This window comes from Stegodyphus dumicola, chromosome 3 (assembly GCF_044657685.1).
Source record: "Stegodyphus dumicola isolate Sdum_Otavi_A_Nest chromosome 3, ASM4465768v1".
Taxonomy (NCBI): Eukaryota; Metazoa; Arthropoda; class Arachnida; order Araneae; family Eresidae; genus Stegodyphus; species Stegodyphus dumicola.
In genome coordinates this window covers 10,658,075-10,681,616 of record NC_140770.1, presented here as the reverse complement: position 1 = coordinate 10,681,616, position 23,542 = coordinate 10,658,075, and the positions used below count along the sequence as shown (strand labels likewise).

The window sequence follows — 23,542 nt, the reverse complement described above, 5'->3', positions numbered from 1 at the left end:
TGGTTTTAATGCACGCTACCCCGTACTATATAATTCAGATTTTTTCAAGTTATATTTGTAAGGATTATGTTAATTTTATGAACAGTTAAATTTTGAGTTAAACTACCTTTCCTATCGCTTCTTAATTTAAACGTACCAGTTCCGGCCAGAACGCAGTTTTAGAATCACGTCTGAATGCTAATGAGGAAGAGCGGTATTTTAACCGCGAAGTTCTACTGTCTTAGTGAGAGAGATACCAGATATTCTGGCTAGCACGCGTCCGCCTTTTTAGGCTACTCTCTCATAAGCTATCATTACGCTCGGCCGTACTTTAGACCTTGATAACTTCGCAGTCAGTTAGCGTTAAGGGGCCAACTCTGTTAGAATTTTGATTAGCTTCGGCTATATCTTTTTAATTAAGATTAGTTTAGTTTAATTCTTAGTTTCTTAAGGAGACTCCTACACCTTAAACCACTCATGATCTTCAAATATGGTGACTGTTGCAAGAATTGGAATATTTTATTTATTTTAAAAGCAATTACTTTTAACTTTTTACAGCTGACTACATAATATAGCTTCTTTGGAAACTAGTAACCAGAAAGTTTGCGTTGCCACAAATATTTTTGTAATTTAATCCTCTTTCTGACAAAATATTTCGCCGTGTTTCCACCTTGCGCGCATGGTATTTTAAAAATGGCTGATGGTACATACTTGAAATTGGATGGAATTCTTTATATGGGCACTATTTTCTAACTGAACCAACAATCTGATGAATATTTTAATATTGAAAAATTTTATGGACCACAACATTAAAAATTTTTTAAATAAAATACATTTTATAAACTCAACTCAAAATAAAATACAAATTTAGCATGAAATTTTTAGAATTTTAGGTTCACAGTAGTTTCCAAATGTTATAAAAGCTATATATTAAATATGGAATTAAATTCTGAAACAGAATGTTTTAAAATGTGCGCGCAAGTTGGAAACATGACGAAAAATGTTGTCACAAAGCGGATTAAATTATAAAAATATTTGTGGCAACACAAACTTTCTGATGACTATTTCAGAAAGCAGCTATATTATGTAGTCAGCTGTAAAAAGTTGGAAGTAATTTCTTTTAAAATAAATAAGTTATCCCAATTCTTGCAACAGTCACCTATTTGAACATATTATGGGTTTTAAGGTGTATGAGACCCTTTAAGTTCAAGCCCGAGTGTCGGCTTTATTGCACACCTCCAAGACAGAGTTGTGTTAAACTTTAGTTGGAATAATAAAGGGTTATTTCCCCCTTCTCACGTGTTGTTTTCTCCCCCACGAACTCAAGAGATTATTCGCTTACTAGTTCTTAAGATTCCTCACATCCATCTGTAACTTAGAATTACACAATGGAGAATCCTACATATTATCTACTTTTATTTATTGAATAATTAATTAATTATACTTATTTATTGAATAATAATTAATTTTAAGAACTGATGACTTTAAAGTATTAACCTTGACAAAATTGTAGCTCTTGCTCATAATTTTGATAGATATAAAAACATTATATGATTTTAGAGAATAAAAAATATTCTGAAACTCCAACTCATAACAACAACATAAATGTGGACAAGGGGTCAAGTTTGGGAGAAACGACGTTTGGTGTAGTCGGTGTCACCAGCAAAAGAGTTGACATCTAATGTAGGGCAAGTTCCGTAGCAGTTTCTTTAATCATAGCTGTAAAAATGTACATCGTTCTTCAATTTATTTAAAAAACCATTTATTACATTTTTATATCGGATTTCTAAATTGACAAGTTAGTTTTTAATTGGAGAAGTCAAATATTTTAAGCGTAATTTATTGACAGATAAAACTTGCCAAGTTAGAAATCCGATATCAAAGAAAGTAATAAATGGTGTTTTAAATAAATTGAAGAACGTTGTACATTCCTACAGCTATGATTAATAAACTCCTATGGAACTAGCCATCAACTCTTTTGTCGGCGACACCGACTACACCGAACATCGTTTCTGCCGAACTTGGTCCCGTTTTCACACTTGTTGTTGTTATCATTTCATTAATAATTAAAAAGCTAAATTCAAGGTTACGTTCCTATTTAGACACTTAAATTCAAAAGTGGCTAAACAAATACGTTACCATAAATTTTATTTCCTTGTACGAAATAAAAAGGAAATTTTGTAATCGCGAAAAATTTCGGGTTATCATATTTCAGGAAAAATATCCATTTTGACTGCTATCGAATGCAATTTAACAATGTTTCTGCGTGACATCTGCACGTAAGGACAGAATATAAAACTCTTTTTCCCCAATCGAATTATAAACCGATTTAAAATGGATTCAAAAGAGACTTTTTCCTGGCCTCCGTCCGTACGTATGTATGTATCTCGCATAACTCAAAAACGAGTAGCCTCAGAACTTTAAAATTTTGTATGTAGGACTGCTATAACATATAGCTATGCACCTCCTATTTTGGTTGCAATCGGCCGCACTAAAAGCATATAAATATATGTATATAATATATGCACTCTGTTACTCGGTTAAGTGAGTTTAGTTTCTTTAATCTTATAGGTTTGTAAATTGTGCATTTTGTGCTTTTGTGCTTTAAAAATGATAGAATTATGTTGTTCTTATCTCCCGGTTAAGATTTTCTGGTTTTTAGTTTATCTGCATGTTATAGTTGTAGAATTATCAACAATTTAAAAGTTATTTAAGTGCAGCTAAGCCTAATTTTTGCCCCATTGCAGCCATATTTGTTTACATTTGAAACTTAGCAGAATAGTCAATTTGTTCCCAATCTAGAGAAGCTAAGCTTAACAACAACAAAGTAACGTATTCTTTTATTATTGTGAATTAAACTAGGCTTAATTCATTCCGGAATTATCATTTAGTTATTAAATTATCCCATATATTGAGTCAGCATAACATCCACAGCAAATTAAGTCAATTTCTACGCCTTCAGTGTCTTTTTTGTCGAGCGATACAAAAATAAGCTTTCAGTTTTGTTCACCGAAAAATCTGCCTTCTTGCCCACTGGCTGAATTGCTTGTTTTTGTGGAGAAAATATAGTTTTAATTGTAAAAAAATTTTTTAATTGTTTTAACTGAACTGTTTGACTGAACTTGTCGCGAAGTGAGAAAGGATTTAATTAAGTGAGAAATGTATCTCGAATGAAATTCGAGGAATAAGTTTAAATGAAAGGTGGAAAAAATGCGTATAATTTAATATTCCGTACAAGGAAGTCATGTGGTGTACTCATCAGATTTTTTTACCTGCGTTTATGGTAAAAAAAATGATTTCCTTTTATTAGCAATTTCTGTATTTTCTACATCTGTGGAAATATTGCGATTACATTGCACTGGTTGCTTTTTATATTTTCCATAATGACACAATAATAATGTAGTTTTTTGAAGTTTTATATTTTAAAAGGAATAAAAATGTAAACAATAAATTTAGAAAGATTCATATATTATCAACTTTCTTTTGGCAAACAGTTGTTGCCATTTACGAAAATTTAAATATCTTATTATGTACGATATATTAAAACAAAATTATATTAAATGTTAAAAGAATAAAAATACAATTAATAAAAGGATTTTATACAATAAGCTTTTATTTAAAATGAATATCATAATTAATGCATTAAAAGAAGACAAATAGTTTAATAAGAATAAATAATACTTTTTACGGAATTCATCCATAATTTCATATCGTAAATAATAAAACAATTGAGCACCCACGGTAAATTAAAAAATGTAATGGCTTATACACTTGACAATGCAGTTTAATTCATTAAAGAGTCCAGTGCTTTTATGATCTGCAATAGAAAATTGTAGATGATTTTTTCCTTTAAAGATAATTTTTTAATCTATTATTCTCATCAAGCTATACGATAAATTAATTTAATCCTTTTAGTACATTAACTAATCTGATATCTGAATATTAACCTAAAGTCTGAAAACTTGATCTAATATAGTACAAATCTCTGGAATATTAAACCTGAAAATGAGGGAAGAGTATGCTAAGTTTAATAAATGAAATGTACAAAACATTATCACATTTTATTAAAACCGATACTTCCGTATAGGATTCAGTATATTCTGATGTATCATTTCACATAAATAAATAAAACTTAATTTCAGAATTTTTACCGAGTAATACAGTCACGTGAAAAAGTTTAAGAGCAGTAGCCGTTTTCCTGTATTTAACAGATTGCACCATTTTCGCTTGTAATTGCGTTATCGCATGCGTTGATTGCATCAAACACTTTCTATTGCTATAAATGTAACGTGATCTCGTTTATCAGTAGTTCGTTATTGGATTTTGCGTACACGGATTTTGCGTTTGTATAATTCTTGTAAAGCGTAAAAGATCATCACTTACTGTTGAGAAACGGGCACAAATAGTGGCCCTGCATGAAGTTAGCTTTTCTGAACATAAAATAATTTTGAAGGTAAATGTCAGCAAGACAGGTGTGCATCAATGTATTAGTGAATTCAAAACTTCGGGAAATTATACGGATCTTAATAGAAGCGGTCATCCAATAAAAACTTGTGCACGTGAGATCGTGTGATAAGAAAGATGATCCCGCGATGTCCAACAACCTCCTGCAATAAAATTAGAGCTGATCTGGCTGCAAAGAGTTCCAACATCAGTTCGAGTACTATTTCAAGATGTCAATAAAAATTATGGTTTATTGTTTTCCTATAAAACTGCAAGGAAACCTCGACTTACTCAAAGTATAAAAAAGAAACGACTGACTGTCGCCACACAATATCAGAATTGGACCGAACAATAGTGGAGTACAGTGTTATTTTCCGATGAGTCAAGTATGCAGCAATTTTCTGCACGTGCTAAATGTATTTGTCGCCCATTTGGGAAAAGATATGATGACAGATATACGATTCCAACAGTGAAACACTCTCCAAACCAAATGATATGGGGTGCAATGTCTGCATCTGGTACTGATGCTGTATATTTTCTGCCACCTAAAACCACGATAAACGGCAGTCAGTACCTTAATTTGTTAGGTGACAAGTTGAAGCTTCACTTGGATGTTCACAGATGTTCAATTTTCATGCATGGTGGGATGTCTGGAGAATGTCGACTTTCACCGGTGAAGGTCAACATTCACATAGTCGCTTGGTGTATGTCCGAAATATTTTATAAATACTCTTATTTCTGACTTACACCGGTGAATGTCGACATTCACCATGTACTAATGGTGAATGTTGAACATATATGAATATTATATTTCCTTCTCCGTAATTCATTCGCGAAAAACGCACTTGAGACTCAGAATAAGAACATAAGAATTTAAAACACACAGTACATTCAAAATTAGAAAGGAAAATAATAGAAGTTATAAACTTACCAAATTATGTGATTCAAATCTTATTTATTGCAACAACTTAAACTATTATGACACTTTGAATTGCACAAGAGGCCCTTGCTTTTACAACTGCATTTATTTGTGGAACACTTCCTTTTGGAATGGCAGCGTGTACATATACTCCTCTCTTTTCGACCTACACCAGAGCATATCTGTGATTGTCGATATACACCGGTGAGGGTCCGAATGTACAAGAATGTAAAGAAATATTCGATCTTTCACCGACATATTTGGTGAATGTTGACATTCTCCGGTGAAAGTCGACATTCTCCAATTTCGGTCTTTCACGGTAACAACTATACTTCAATAACCTTGTTAGTCTATTTCTTTCATTTATAACATATGTTTTTGTTGCGGAATTCCAATAAATCTGATTTTTCCATGTGTGGTCTTAAACTTTTGCACACGACTGTATTTATCATCTGCATATAAGCTCTTACTTGATTTTGCCACACTTTTCAAAAGTCAATAAAATTATAAAGAACTTATTCTTCTCTTTCAGAAATTTCATTTAAGAGGGAACTTCTGATATTCTCTACCAATGGCATACTCTCGGCAATCCTCCTGGCTAGGAGGATGGTCAAATACTGGATATATTCCAGTATTTGTTTTTCTGCTGCTAGCAACCCTTCATTCTTCTTACTCGGCCAATAATGGTAAATTTCATTTTACGTATTTAGTATTTTACGTTTAATATTTAAATTGTATGTGCTATCAATTACCACATTTTTGTTTCTTTATATATGAAAACGAGGCTCATGCTAATCAGTTGTCTTTAAAATGTAACAGAATAACAAGCTACGAAGAAAAACTGATTTGCTACCATTTCATTCATTATAAAGAGATAACTATTTATTTCCACATTGTGACAATAAAGCATTTTGACCCTTCGGTAAATAATTATTGTTGTTCTTAAAAGAATAGTGAAGTTACTATTTTTAATGAATTTTTTATAAAGGACAATATAAAAAATTTATTAATATCCAAAAAAATTATTTAGTTTATTTGGCATAACAGATAAATTTTCATTGTCTTGAATTAAATAGTAATAGTCATTTTTAGTGAGAACTGCATGCTTTTCTGAAAATTTTATCGCCTTTTGTTATCGGGTGCGGAATAAGAAATGTATACATGTATGCATGGACATATGTGCTCATGTATGCATGTATATGTGTACTTACGTATGCATGTATATGTGTACTTACCTATGCATGTGTGTGTATATAAACACGCATATATGCCCATATATGCATTCCCGATAACAGAAGAGTACTAATATTTGTATTGCATTGACACAATTTCTCATAATGTTGACTGATCTTCCTTTTTACTTTTTTCTTTTTTTTTTTTATTTGACAAATTAAAATGTGAAAATTTAAGTATTCAAATTACCTGCTTGTTTTATTTATATAGTATTTTAAATTAAATAAATTTGAAGTTATTTATAAACGAAAGGTTTTGTGAATCGTATGTTAAACATATTCTTTCTGAGAGTTATTAAAATTTTTCATTAGAAATAGAATTGCTATTTAACCTATCAGTATTTATTTATCTTACAATATATTTACTAAAATCTACATTTCTTATTATATAAATTTAGGCACAAAACATAGTATATATATCAAGAACTAGTATCTTTGATCAAAGATACTGTTCTGTTATTAAGACCGGAGCCGTAGCCAAATGTTTTGCTGAACTCGTTCATTATGAAGTCACCAATGTTTACTTTAAAAATCAATACAAAGTTGTTTTTTAAAAAAAAGTGAAAGAAGGCATTTTTAAATCTGGCAACGAGGATACAAATTCTAAAGGCGTAACGATCATTTGTGTTTTTATTGTTATTTTATTTACCACGGATATTGAAAATTTTGGACTTACCAAATGATGAAGCATATTCCATACAATTTCTTCCAGAACGAGGAATTATTCACTCCAAAAGAAAGTGCCCAAAAACCATAAAATGAAGCCGTACTTCAATTCCAAGGAAGCACCGAAATGGAGATGGGAAGATATGACGTGTCGAGGGAACAAAAAGGCATTACGTTCTCAAATTTTTGCAGGATCGAAAATCAGTTTCTTAACGGCAGCTCGTTTCTTTTATGCATGGTGTTTAGAATTAACTTCTACTGAATGTGGTCAGTATCATCTTGATATAAATCAGTGCTCTGTTGTTGATGTTATATAAGGGAAGTCTGTGACCATGCATGTCTAAACAGTCAGTTAAAATAAGCAGGACTGCTGTTTTCGCGTTGAAAAAAACAACTTTTATTACATTCTTTCTCCCATAGGGACGAAATATTTGGCTAATCTTTGGAATATGGTAAAAGGTAGTTTGGCGACATTTTGGTAAGGCGATAAAGGTTACTAGCTAGGACTTTAGCAGTGTACATGGATAAAGTCAAGAGTGTGCGCAATGCCATTTTTGTGTAATTTTGGGGTGTTTTTGTAAGTGAAAATAGGTCGACGTGTACATGGACACCGTGTATGTGCAATTCTTAAAAACGCGGCAAGCAGTGGGCGATTCTGCACTTTCTCCCAATTTCGGGTACTTACGTATTATCGCAACCAGGCCAAAATTCGCATAAATTGCCAAATTTGGCGACTCAACTTACGGCAACCCTACGTGTTATACGTAGTTTTGTAAAAAGAGCATGTGGAGATTCACAAAATTTTCCTGCATTTTCGTAAAAATTTTTGTAATTTATGAGAAAATAGCAGTGTACATGGATAAAGTCAAGAGTGTGCGCAATGCCCTTTTTGTGCAATTCTGGGATATTTTTTAAGTAAAAATAAGTCGACGTCTACATGGTTATGGCGAATACGGTTTTCAATCAGTGCTAAACGCCGAAAAAATAATTCTGCAACTTATTCAAATTCGAAACCGGAAGGGTTTAATTGCTATTTTATATTTTAAAACAAAATAATATAAAAAACTGTATTAAAAATTATCTGTAATTAATAAATGTACATTTTCTTTCTATTCATACATTTTTACTGAAACTTACAAATAGCGCCAACCTGGTTGCGATAATACGTAAGTACCCAATTTCGCACCTAATCTTCGTCATGATTAAGCACTTTTGTTCCATAAAAGTTCTAGCATAAGCGTAATTCAGCTAGCAGATTGTTGAAAAAAAATGTTGAGTAAAAAAAAAAGAAACATGCCTTTACTTCGTGAAAACAAAAGGGCGTCCAAACAAAAACTAACAGGTTGCTGCAGCAGGGTTGGTCGCCAAATTTTCGCCAAGTTACCATAATCCAAAGATTAACCAACATTTTTTAATCCAAAGGCGGTCACTTATATGCTCCTCATTGACCACTCCTAAGGCCATTTATTGTGGAGGCACCAAATAGGTGGCCACCGTTGTCTCCTATGAAGGGACGGACAGTTTCAGCCATGCCTTTCCCTGGATTCGAACCCGGGTCCTTCGGTATAGCAGCAGGCTTCCCCTAACCATTATACCATCTGGACGGCATTATGGTTAAACAAAAGAATGTTCTTTAGTTGCTGTGCCTAATCGCTCTGCCAGAACTTTGCTAAAAATTATAGAAGAAAATGTTATTGGTGACACTATAATACGCTCAGACTTTTGGAAAGGGTATAACACTGAAGAATAAAAAGTGTGTGTGTGTGATTATGGCAAAGCCTCGAGGGCTATCTGCCTAAGAGGAGGGATGCCTTCGTGGAGGACTTTCTAAGGGAAACTAGCTCGTATATACGTTACACATGGGGAAAACCACGAAAACGCCCATGCAGCCAGCCCGTTCGCGGGATTCGAACCTCGGACCGAAATACCAGTGTTCAGCGACTTTACCGCTCGGCCGCTGGTGGGCGAAGAATAAAATGAGGCCGGATTTTAAGATTTCTGCGTTAATCATAAGTATAATTTTTATCGATCCCGATACTGGTTGTCATACTTCAAGTATTGAAAGGTATTGAGGCAACGCGAAACGGAGAAATGAACTTCAACTGACCATAACCAGTTAGATTCTTATTTAATCGAGTTTATGTAGTAGCAGCAGAGTCTTAAGGGGACTCATACACCTTAAACCCCTCATGACCTTCGAATATGTGACTGTTGCAAGAATTAGGATATTTTATTTATTTTAAAAGCAATTACTTCCACCTTTTTACAGCTGACTACATAATATAGCTGCTTTGGAAACTAGTAACCAGAAAGTTTGTGTTGCCACAAATATTTTTGTAATTTAATCCTCTTTGTGACAAAATATTTCGCCGTGTTTTCACCTTGCGCGCATGAAATTTTAAAAATGGCTAATGGTACATACTTGAAATTTTATGGAATTCTTTATATGGGGACTATTTTCTAACTGAACCAAAATCTGCTGAATATTTTAATATTGAAAAATTTTAAGGGCGAAAACATTTAAACTTTTTGTAATAAAATTCATTTTATAAACTCAACTCTAAATAAAATAAAAATTGAACATGAAATTTTTAGAATTTTAGGTTCAGAGTAGTTTCTAAATGTTATAAAAGCTATATATTAAATATGGAATTAAATTATGAAACACAATGTTTTAAACCGTGCGCGCAAGTTGGAAACATGACGAAAAATGTTGTCACAAATCGGATTAAATTATAAAAATATTTGTGGCAACACAAAATTTCTGATTACTATTTCAGAAAGTAGCTATATTATGTAGTCAGCTGTAAAAAGTTGTTGGTAATTGCTTTTAAAATAAATAAGTTATCCCAATTCTTGCAACAGTCACCTATTTGAACATCTTATGAGTTTTAAGGTGTATGAGTCCCCTTAAAATGCAAATGTTTTCAGCCATTTTACATGATATCCGCCGTTTCAAACCTCGCTAATCGATTTTTTTTCCTTCCTCCTTAATTTCTTTGACAAGTTATTAAATTTACATTAAAAATTTTTAATTTTACAAATATCTGTTATGTAATTTCCCTTGCATTTTTATTCTACTGAACTGTAGATATTTAGGTGATTATATTTCTAATTTTTCGGCGATCATCAACCTGGTGTGGTGTGGTGTATTTAATTATGGCAAAGCACACTAGGGCTATCTGCCTAAGGGGAGGGATGCCTTTCGTGGAGGACTTTCTAAGAGAAACTGGCTCGTATACACGTTACACATGGGGAAAACCACGAAAACACCCATGCAGCCGGCCCGTTCGCGGGATTCGAACCTCGGACCGAACTACCAGTGCTCAGCGACTTTACCGCTCGGCCGCTGGTGGGCCCCGATCATCAACCTGATCGTCAGCTCTTGTCGGTATCTGAATCCGGTCGAGATAACAGAACAGAGCCCAATATATCTCATCTTACTCTATTTTAAGTACTGTTTATTATGAATTAGAGTTCTTAAGATACAAGTTTTTAATGTGTTTTTTTTTTTTTTTTTTTGTGTGATATTATCATTAATTTATGATATTTCATTTATATATGATTAAAAGTACAACGTTTTCAAAATATCAAGTTCTGTTAAACTCAAATTTTTAACCTATTTGAACAGTTAACGTAACATTACGAATTAAACAATGGGAAATTTCTTTGATTAAAAATTACAAAGAATGATTCATTTAAAGTCATATGTGTAAGAAAGTCCTTGCAAGGTTTTTTAAAAAAATGTTGCGATTATAATAAACAACACAACAATCTGTGTTTAACTTCCTTTTATCGTGATAAATTCATCTTCCTTAACGGTTTACAACCGGGTGCCCGTTGATATTTTTGGCGACATTTTTGGCGCTAAAAGTAGCGCCAAGAAGCAATGTTTCCAAGATATCCATCCGATTATATTGGTTGACAGTCTCAGGACGATAGTCAAGAGTTGATAGTCAAGATATATTTGGTTGTATAGTCTCAGGATGGATCCTCTTTCTCCTCATGCTGATAGCCGCGACGGCACCAAAACACCGCAAAACAACATAGAAATTAGAAATTTCGTCTCCCGCTTAATCTGGCACCACATGTCTTCAGAAATGTTAGTATGGATGCATCAGTTTCGGGGTCTTCGAGATGATTTACTGACAAATGTTGAACCTTGATTACCGAGGCGATCATATGCTTTTCAACAGTTGGAGAAATGGAAGTTCCAGGCAATCCAATATATCACCTCCAACAAAATTTCTTTTGTGGAATCCTTCCCAACGGAAATAACAAGTTTATCTTACAGGACTTACATCTTTGTAAATGTGACCGGACAACGATAATTTGAGACCAGCCAGCTAGCGAAAACCAACAATCACTTAACGACAGTTAAAACTCGATTGATTTAAAATACAGTCAAAATTCAAAACACGTGATTTTAGATCATGTAGAACCACGATCACTAAACTAAGTTTAATTATTTCATTTAATTATGGCTACTATTTATTTATTATTATTTAATTATCTTATAAAACTTTTTAAAGTTTTAAACGGTTTGGTTTATTTGATTATGGCAAAGGACTCGAGGACATGGGGAGGGACGCCTTCGTTTAAGACTTTGTAAGGTAAACTGGCTCGTACGCACGTTACAGATGGGGATAACCACGAAAACGCCCATGCAGCTAGCCCGTTTGCAAGATTCAAATATCGGACCGAACTACCAGTGTTCAGCGACTTTACCGCTCGGTCACTGCTGGGCTTTAAATTTTAAATGAACACCTACTAAAGTACTCATACCTTCGTTATCCCCAGTTTCTAAGCCAAAATTTTGCATTGTTTACACAAAGCAAGTTTCGCAATGTTGGAAACTATTGCAAAGTTTCCATTATTGCGTTAGTTACATGTTTATTTAAATATTTTATAGTAATTTTTATTTTTTTTAACTAGGCCATCTAAAGTACAATTTTTAACTTCAAATTCATTTTTTCAAATTTAAATGCATCTCTTTTAGGTTTAATAATATTAATTAAACATTATGAATATTTAATTAATATTACGATTATATTAATTAAATATTTGTTAATTTCTAAAATGAAATGCTATTTGGCCATTGTTCTTGAAAATTCCAGAATTTTTTAAATAACAATTTTTTCATCAACATTAAGATCTCTTCAAGGTAAAAATTTCTTCACATTTGTTTAAAAAATTGCGTAATCAATGCGAAATATTTCTGTCATAAATTCCTCATTAGAATCACATTTAAGGCTGAATTAACAGAACAGTTCTTTAATGAAGCGAAAGTAAATAAATATAAAAAATGTATATTAAATAGTAAAAAATGTATATTAAATATTAAAAAATGTTCATAAACAAAAAATAAGTACAAAATTAGAAAACTTTTAAATTTTACATCATGCGCGAAAGGGCATTTTTTTCTATTTACAAGGACGTATACGTTTTGAGAGCTGTTTCAAGAGCATTTGGGCTAATACCTCATCGGGCTAAAAATATTTAAAAACAACATGTCTTTAAAATCACGTATAGACACTCTCGCGACTGGAGATAAAAATATTTCATTCCGTACAGTGTGTTGCCACTGCTCGCTTTGAAATCGTTGAGTTTCTTAATCAAAAATTCGTTAAACTTTAAAAAATACAAAATAGATAATAAAAAATATTCGAAATCCAGGATTCTGTTTTCCAGGTGCTCAAATTCTGGTGGGAGACTACGTTATTCAGAATTTGATGGTTCCAGGTATTGTTGCTTTTTCAAGATGCGAGAAACACACATGCATACACTCATGTAGATTCTTCATCATTTAATTTCTTTACATATAATACAGGGCGATAATATTTAGTGGCAACAATATGAAAAGTGAAACGCCATTTATACTGATTCAAGGCAAAATACCGTTTCGAGACAAACAGCCCTCTTGGTCTAACGGCCCTTTGAACCGAATGAAAAAAGTGTTAGTTTTCTCTCCCGTTAGTGTTATCCGAAAACAATTATCGTCTTTATTCCTTATGCATTATAATGTATTTAAGACAAGAAGGAAAACTGAATATTTAAGTACGGAAGCCGTGAAAATGCAAGGTAATTTTTTCTTCCTTGTACGAAGTAAAAAGGAAGTATTGTAATCGCGAAAAGTTTCAGGCAGCATATTTCAACGAAAATATTCATTTTGACGGATATCGAATGCAATTTAACGATGTTTCTGCGTGATATCTGTACGTAAGGACAGAATAAAAGACTCGTTTCCTACAAAAAAATTATAAAACTGCTTTAAAATGAATTCCGAAGAGAATTTTTCGTGGCGTCTGTACGAACGTATGTACGTACGTACGTATCTCGCATAACTCAAAAGCGAGTAGCCTCAGAACGTTGAAAGTTTGTATATAGGGACTGCTATAACATATAGTACACCTCGTATTTTGGTTGCAATCGGCCGCACCAAACGTATATAAATATATATATATCCACTCTGTTACCCGGCTCAGTGATCTCAGTTTCTTTACTCTTATATGTTTGTAAATTGTACATTTTTTGCTTTAAAAATGATTGAATTATGTTGTTTTTAATCCCGGTTAAGGATTTTATGCCTTTAGTAAATCTGTGTGCAATATTTTTAGAATTATCAACAATTTTAAAGTTATTTAACTGCCGCTAAGCCCTTTTTTTTATGGCGACCATTGATTGTTTACATTTCAGTGGATTTGTTGCCAATCTAGAGAAACTAAGCTTCGCAACAACAAAGATAATGCCTTTATTTATTATTGCCAATTCAATCATGCTTAATCCTTTCTGGAATTTTTTCGAGGAAATAAGTGTTTAAGCTTTACTTCGTAATTTTTAATATAGTTATTTTGAGTTTTTATGTATTTTTGCCTTCTCGCGAAGTGAGAACTGAATTAATTGAATGAGAAATACTCAATCATCTGTGAAAAACTTTTTCTTTTTTGTTTTGTTTGCTTAATTTCTTTTATACATCATTCTAGCTTTATAGTATTTGAATAGAACAGGTGGCAACGATTAGATAATTCTATTCTTTAAATAATATAAATTTTGTGCATTATGAGTTATAATATGAACGAAATGTAATATTGTTAAGTGAATCTAGCGCAGAGTGTCGCTATGGTATACTAATACTAGAGTGAATTTTAAAGAATGCATTTATTCTATTGTAGTTTATGCGCTATCGGCGAAGTGGATTTAATTCAATCCAATAAGTTTAAATGAAATGCAAAAAAAAAAATGCCTATAATTTAATATTTTATACAAGGAAGTCATGTGGTGTACACATCAGATTTTTTTATTTCACAATCCGATGTGTGCTTTATATTATTACTAGTAAAACGGTGGCCAAAGTTTATTACGATTTCTAAACACGGAAGAAAAAGATCTATCCTTAGTGGAATTCTTCCTTCTAGGATTTATTCCCAAGTAGAACATTTCCTTTTATAAATTTACTTAAGGCAACTAACCCAATTTTTTATCTAATGAAACGTTCACCACACTCACCGCTCGATCACCTTTACACTCTAAATATTGTTATGCTTTAAATTTGCACTTAAATCAGGTAGAAAGTTCGCTAATATAAGTTCCAATATCAATGCTTTTATTTTAAAGGAATTCGGAAAATGCTCGAGAATTTTTAATCATTCATACGCGGGAATAAATTCCATCTTATTCACTTTTGATCGAACGCATTCGTTGAAAATGCAGAAGACATTTCCCGCGGCTACAGAGTTTGAATGTTTATTGGATGTTCCAGGTCTTGTTTGACTTCTGCCAAATTACCATATTAACCAGGTTATGCAAAGGTGCATTGCGCAACAAGTCGAGATTCACAGAAAAGTTGCGGCTCTTTTTCCCACCTCTCTCTGCATCATCGTCTTGCGCATTTTAAATTATTCCTCAAAGTTTGGAATAAGTTTGGGAGAATAATTTAATAAACTGAAATTTGTTTTCTTTCCAGATACTGTCCCCTACAGGAAAAAAATATCATTGCTCCTCTGTACAAGTAGCAAAATAGGCTGTTTTTTAATATCCCTCACAAGTGGAATTTATGACCCACAGAAAGTATTTAGGGGATCAATAATGTAAATTCAATTAATTTTTATAGCAGCTCCTTGAGAAATTATGCTTTCTTTAAAACACCGTTCAGTAAATGACTTACCGTATATTCCGGCATATAATGAGCACTTTCAATACAAAACATATGATTGCAGTTTACGGGCCGGATATAAAAATTATACGTCGGATATAAAAATTATATATTAAGGCAATAGATTCACGCACATCATCAAATTCGTTTTCATCTTCACCATCATTGTTACTCCTGATACATAAATAAAAAAATCTGATGTGTACACCACATGACTTCTTTGTACGGAATATTAAATTATACGCATTTTTTCTTGCATTTCGTTTAAACTTATTGGACTAAATTAAATCTACTTCGCCGACAGCGCATAAACCAAAATAGAATAATTGCATTCTTTAAAATTCACTCTCGTTTATAGCAACACTCTGGCGCTAGGTTCACTTAACAGTATTATATTTCGTTCGTATTATAACTCAGAATGTACTAAATTTATATCATTTAAAGAATTATCTAATCGTTGCCACATGTTCTGTTCAATAACTTTTTCTGTCAATTATAATAAAGCTAGAGCGATGTATAAAAGAAATTAAGCAACAACAAAAAAAAAGAAAAAAAAAGAAACAGTTTTTCACAGACGATTGAGTATTTCTCATTCAATTAATTCAGTTCTCACTTCACGACAAGGCAAAAATTACGTAAAAACTCAAAATATCTGTATTAAAAATTACGAAGTTAATTTTAAACACTTATTTCCTCGAAAAAATTCCAGAAAGGATTAAGCATGATTTAATTCGCAATAATAAATGAAGGCATTATCTTCGTTGTTGCGAAGCTACGTTTCTCTAGGTTGGCAACAAATCCATTACTCTACTGTTTCAAATGTAAACAAGCAATGGCCGCCATCAAAAACCTTATTAGGCTTAGCGACACTTAAACAACTTTAAAAATTTTGATAATTCTAAAAGTATTGCATACAGATTTACTAAAGGCACAAAAACTTTAACCGGAAATTAAGAACAACATAATTCAATCCTTTTTAAAGCAAAAAATGTACAATTTACAAACATATGAGAGTAAAGAAACTGTGATCACTGAGCCGTGTAACAGAGTGGATATATATATAAATATATTTATATACGTTTGGTGCGGCCGATTGCAACCAAAGTACGTGGGGCACATCTACATGTTATAGCAGTCCTACATACAAAATTTCAACGTTCTGAGGCTACTCGTTTTTGAGTTATGCGAGATACGTACGTGCGTACTTCGTACAGTCGCTACGAAAAATTCTCTTTAGAATTCATTTTAAAGCAGTTTTATAATTTTTTTGAAGGAAAGGAGTCTTTTATTCTGTCCTTACGTAGAGATATCACGCAAAACATCGTTAAATTGCATTCGATAGCGGTCAAAATGGATATTTTCGTTGAAATATGCTGCCTGAAACTTTTCGCGATTACAATACTTCCTTTTTACTTCGTACAAGGAAGTAAAAATCATCAACCACTCCATCCTTCACCGCGGGTTATCTACATGGGCGTTTTCGTGGTTTTCCCCATGTATAACGTGTATACGAGCCAGTTTCCCTTAGAAAGTCCTCCACGAAGGCATCCCTCTCCTTAAGCAGATAGCCCTAGTGTGCTTTGCCATAATTGAATAAACCAAACCAAACCATCCTTCACCAGCACCAAACACCCTTGCTTCACCACGATTCCCATTTTCCTTCGCAAATTCTCAAAATCACTGAATTCGCATTTGAAAACAGCGCTGTGTTATTTAGTTTGGCAGGAGCCATATTTACTACTAAAATGAACCTTAGGTCAACTGTACTTCAACTAAAGCAAATGAGATTGACGGCAGCCTTAGTTATTCACTTCAAACTCACGGCTTCAAATGAGTACGGATAGAGGAAACATCTGACTCATAATTCCACAAATTCATTCGTGCCAGAAAAGCATTACTCCAAATTCTGTCTCCCTTTTTCAAAACCTTAGAATAACATTCTTGTGCACTGCTGTACTGAATACAACCCACCTTCTTTGAAGAATTACTTACTCCTTCAAGTATTTCCCTTCACACTATTATTCCCTTTATCGCTTATTTTTGTCAGGTCACTTTACCATTGTTAGAACGCTTGAGAAAAGTCTTCGAATGAATGACTTCAAAAGATAAGAGCATCGCCACATGTATCTTTCGGGTTTCTTTGTAAAGAAAAGGTTTGGTTTGGTTTATTCAGATTATGACAAAGCACACTAGGGCTATCTGCCTAAGGTGAGGTATGCCTTCCTGGAGGACTTTCTAAGGGAAACTGGCTCGTATACAGGTTACACATGGGGAAACCACGAAAACGCCCATGCAGCCAGCCCGTTCACGGGATTCGAACCTCGGACCGAACTACCAGTGTTCAACGACTTTACCGCTCGGCCGCTGGTGGGCCTTTTTAAAGAAAAGGACGCGTGTTATACGGCGAATACACGTAAAAATTAATTAATATACTCTGAAATTATAGATGCGCCTTATACACCGGTGTGTGTTATACGTAGGAATACAATTATACAACAATTGTTTTAAAAAAATGTAAAACCGTACTTCTTCGCGCATTTTCCCACTTTGTTTACTAATTTTATTGTTCAAAAATCGGTAGGTAAAATTTAGCGAATACTTTTATTTCGGAAATACACAGTTACAATAAGAACATATTAAATTTCATATATAAACAACATGTAACCACAATATTAACACTGCAATATCTACTAAGATATCTTAATTTCTGCTTCCCTATAACATGAATCTTGCCTTTTCTTATTGTTGTCTCTGCTACTACTTAGGTCTCAATTCATCCATAAATACTTAGAGAAAATGAACGTGCAGCTGACTCTTCGAAATCGATGATTGAATATCATGGCTTGGCTGTAAAAGCTTGGCGCTTGTATTAGGCTGGAATGTTGTTCAACATTTAAAAGGGAAATATTCAGTAGCGTCTTCGCAGGTAGTCTGAGACTCTTTATCTTTGTTAGTAAGATGAGAATAATCACATACAACAGACAAAACAAACAAAACAAAAAATCGCTGGAAGTAATAATCAAATTCGTTATTTTTATTTTTACATAGCTTGCAAAATGTAATACATAATCTGTAAACCAATAAGTATACCAATAGTATTTAAAGAAACAAAATGAATAGATTCGGTATACCAATAGTATTTAAACAAACAAAATGAATAGATTCGGTATACCAATAATATTAAAAGAAACAAAATGAATAAAATGATGTTCATAAATTAATTACAGAGTTAATAGCTTACGAATTAGTGACTAGCTTACTAAGCTTACTAAGACTGAAGAGACTTAAACTACAGTTAAATAAGACAGCTAGTTCTTTTATTTTAAAGGCAAGTTTTATGAAATTTTTTCTATTGTTATTTAGAGGATAAAATAAGCGTTCTTTGATTAAAAAGGAAACAGAAGTAAAATTTGCAACAATAATAATAATAACGTATTTCCTTCAGCGTTTATTATTATGCATCAGTTTTCATTTTATTATAGTTACGAAAGGAGACACTAAGTTTATTGAAAAAACACTCAAAGAAAACTGCAAATTATTTTCCACGATAGGATGAAATAATTTATATTTCTTCTATAAATCTCACTTTCGCGGGCATTATTTTAATATTTGATGCTGATATAATTGCAGACTATTACATCTTTCAAATTTACCAATCTAAGCTCTTGCCCTCGTTTGGATACCATTTACTTAAAATGTTTATTTGTATGATTTCCACAACTCTAAATTACAAAATCTGGAATTGTAAGCGCACAGGCAGATGATTTATAGCCTTGTCCTAACTTCTAAATCAAGTAACAGTTAATCTCAGATAAAAGCCACCTCATAATATTAAATACAAGAAACATACAAGGGTTGAACATAAATTTGGAAACACCTTTAAAAAAACATGTTTCTTTGCTTAATATGGTGTAGGAAACCCGTTGGCATCCAAAACAGTTTGCAGTCTTCTCGGAATGAATAAATACAGTTCCTGTATGTTTGCCAAGGGAATATTATACCATTCTTCCTGCAAAACGGTGGCAAGTTCAGATAACGATGTTGGCGGTGGATAACGAGAACGTACTTTCCGTTCCAATGTAGACCACAAAGGTTCCATAATATTCAGGTCTGGTGACTGTGGTGGCCAGGGGAGATGGGACAACTCATCCTCGTGCTCAGAAAACCAGTCCTGGACAATGTGAGCTGTGTGAACAGGGGCTTTGTCGTCTTGGAAGATACCATCACCATCGGGGAACAAAGTTTCTACCATGGGATGAACTTGATCGGCCAAAATGTTCACATAAGTCTTGGCAGTCATGTGCCCTGACACAGTTATCATGGGGCTAGCAGAGAAACACGATATGGCTGCCCAAACCATAACAGAACCCCCGCCATGTTTCACTCTTGGCAACAACAGTCTGTATTATAGGCTTGAGATGGCGTTCTCCAGACGTAAACTCGGCCAGAAGTGGGAAACAATGTGATAGAAGACTCGTCAGACCGTATTACTCGCTTCCACTGCTCTATAGTCCAGGCTTTATGACTTAAACACCCCCTTTTCCTGTTACGGGCATTAGCATCACTGATGAGTGGCTTCTCAATTGCAGCACGGCCAGCAATTCCCTGTTTATGAAGCTCCCTTCTAATTGTTTTGGTACTCACAGGGTTCGGTAACACAACATTCATTTCAGCAGTAACTTTTGCAGCTGTGGTCTTCTTATTTTTCGTCACAATTGCCCTGAATGATCGTTTGTCACGAACACTCAGGACACACTTTCGTCCGCGATGTGATTTAGCAGATGATGTTTTTCCGCTTTTCAAATATGCGGAATAAATCTTCGATACAGTACCTCTTCGAACACTAAACACCTCGGCTACCTTGCTTACGGAAGCACCTACCATACGTGCTCCAACAATTTGCCCACGTTCGAAGTCTGTTAACTCTGACATAATGCAATGACAACCTCACATAACAGTACTCCGACAACAACTGAACTGTTTAACACATTTACGAAGTTGTATAGGTGGCGTCAGTAGTCAAAAACGCCAGCACCACCTACATATTTCATTAAAATCAATCTTTCTTTTCAAACATGCATTTCACAAGGTGTTTCCATATTTTTGTCCATCCACTGTACGTTTCAATAAGCTTTATCTTAATATTTTTGACGAAGCAGCTATGGCTAGGAAAGCTAAATCCGATTCAGTAATTCAGACGCAGGGAGATGTAACAGTGTGATCGATCAGAAATGGTTGCTCGTGAATTAGCAAGTTAATTTCATTTGTAGCCATGTATTTGTGTTCATAAGTGTTTATTTCATGTATTCATTTTATTTATAGATCTTGTAAGTGTAAATCGATCAGGGTTTAAATTTTAAGATTAGCTGAATTAAAAGCCAAAATAAAGGCAAAATCTCTCCTGGAGTCTTTGGCTACAATTTGTATGTCCCGGGTGGAGACATTTGAAATTTTTTAGCACTTTGGCTAAATTTTAGTAGTATTACTCAAATAGTATTACTTTACTCAAATAAGTAAAGGAGGTTAAGAACTTTGTTTCCTAAAAAAATCACTCAAAACTTTTCAATCTCTTAAAGACAGTGAAATGAGCAATAAATAACATAAAAGAATACAAAAAACAAAACATTCTGAAAAGCAAAGTATAATTAATGGTATTTTATCTTATATTTTCAAGAGAAAAAAATTACAATGAAATAAGCTATATCCCTTAATACAAATATTAATTATCCAAATAAAAAATTAACCAACTTTCCGTTGAAGAAAAAAAATCATGCAAAACTTTTCAATATCTTACAAATAGTGAAATAAGCAAAACATAACATGAAAGAAATTCAAAAAACAAAAAATTCCGACCATAATTTTACTCTGCAGAACAACTTTATCAAAGAAAAATCAATAAAAATATATTATATATATAAAAAAATTACAATGAAATATGCCAATCTGTTAAAAACAGTGACATAAAAAATACTATGAAACATTGTTGCCAAACCCATATTATTTCTAAAAGAATGAAACTATTCAAAATGATGCGATTTCATCAAAAATCTATCCACAACAATAAGAAAGGAAAATTGTTGCCAAAATTACATTTTTAAAGATGTGAGAAGTGTACTCGGAAGCTTCATTTAAAAATTTTTTTAAATACAAAATATTAGCATTTTTCCAAAATTCTTTTTGCAAAAGCAGTCGCAAGGATGAAAGTTTAACGTGTCTAAAAATCAAAGCAAAATAAACTGTACATTTTTAAAAATAAACTTTTTTAGAAAAAATCCCGTTGAAAAGGTGTTAAGCTATCTTTGTTAAATAAATTCGTATTGAATCGATTTATTGAAACACGAAATTTATTTTAAGTTCGTAAAATAGCTAAGTGCCTACCTTTCATGACGATGTGAAAATGGAGTGTGTAGAGTAAAATCTCGCTTTCCTATAGCCCATTGTGTCTCAAAATGACGCGATTTCGTCACAAAACATAAAATAAAAAAAAATTCGAATTCGAATTTCGAAAAAATCGCTTCGAGGTGCCGATGCACCTATGCACTGGCTCTTGTCCAGATGCACCTATGTACCAATTTTCGTAGCCCTGGGTCTATTAGCTTACGCGTAGCGCGAACGAAAAACACACTGACACAGACTCTTTCTTTTATTATATGTAGAGATTCATTAAACCATTTCTGGCAATCTAAAATTTTAATTATCGAAAAATTGCATAAAAGATTAATTTAGAAGTTTGTCGCATCTGCTGAACTCAACTAGTTACTTTAATATCTGACTCGCCCCATTCACTCATTCGAACGTATTTGGAATACTTTTTCTAAACATTATTCCTCGTTCCTACTTCAGAATAACCTTACTAGCTGCATCTAGGTTTGAATCTCGGTAAACTGGCTTGGCGTATGGGTTTTTTGTGATTTTCCCCATTCGTAATATGAATATGAGCCAGCTTCCCTTAAAAAGACCTCCACGAAGACTATCTCCCCCCCCCCTCTTAGGCAGACAGCCTCCGAGTGTTTTGTTGTAATCAAATAAACCAAGTCAAACCTAATTCAGAATGCCAAACACACAGATGAAAACAGTTCTTCTATCGATCTTCAGCTAGATTTGCTTTATAATGTTTTCTGTTATTAAAGGCCAAATTCATGTCTTTAATTTTTTATACATCTATGTTCTACTGTTAGTCTTCTTGATTAAGTGAGAAATTTTGAAGCAGAGAGGAGATTTAACTACAAATTAAAACTTGTAATTAAAATAAGAATAAATTCAAATGATTTCATTGTTATTTCTTGTTTATAGATTTTTACATTTATGTAATATTTTATACGAAATATGCTGACTATCAAAATAGCAGAAATAATTTCTGAAGACATTGTCAGTTCACTAAAGAAACTTTCGTTTCAGAATACGTGTACTGTTATATGTCTCGCTGTTAAAGAAATTTAACCGAAATTTTATTTCGAAAGAAACATAGTTCGAGACTGAAAAGAAGTAACGGAACGATATATCTTCCTTTGCGCTATTTTTAATAAATAATACGAAGGATTTAAAATAAATGAAGCGTAAATAATTTCTTTCTCATACTGAGTTTTAATAAGTGAAGTTAAGCAATGGAACTTTTAATTACGTTTCCTTGATTTCAGGAATCCAAATTTCATCAATCACTGATGTTTTACAACGAACATTAATTGATGCCACATATTTTTATCATAATTTAGCTCATTCATAAGCTCATTTCTATTTCAATAAACATTTTGGAAAACTATATTTAGCTTGAAACGCTTGTTTGTAAATGAACATTATATTTCAATAAATAAACGTATTCTTCATAAAGAAATGGGCCCACCAGCGGCCGAGCGGTAAAGACGCTGAACACTGGTAGTTCGGTCCGAGGTTCGAATCCCGCGAACGGGCTGGCTGCATGGGCGTTTTCGTGGTTTTCCCTATGTGTAACGTATATACGAGCCAGTTTCCCTTAGAAAGTCCATCACGAAGGCATCCCTCCCTTTAGGCAGATAGCCCTCGTGTGCCATAATTGCCATAATTTGCCATAATTGAATAACCCATAACCCATAAAGAAATGCAACGAAGTTTAATCTATTAATTAAAAATTAATTACATGTAATCTACAAGATTAAATAATAATAAAAAATATCC

The 23,542-nt window shown here is 33.1% G+C and overlaps 1 protein-coding gene across 1 annotated transcript in view; it reads left to right on the top strand.

Moving 5' to 3' along the window:
* The window catches only part of LOC118187118 (uncharacterized), a 271,397-nt gene that overhangs the window by 190,604 nt on the left and 57,251 nt on the right, over positions 1 to 23,542 (top strand). Inside the window, exon 2 of the mRNA XM_085812565.1 lies at positions 5,874 to 6,027. Within this exon, the coding sequence (XP_085668691.1) occupies positions 5,913 to 6,027 (115 nt within the window). The 5' untranslated portion in view covers positions 5,874 to 5,912. The remainder of the gene's footprint in view (positions 1 to 5,873; positions 6,028 to 23,542) is intronic.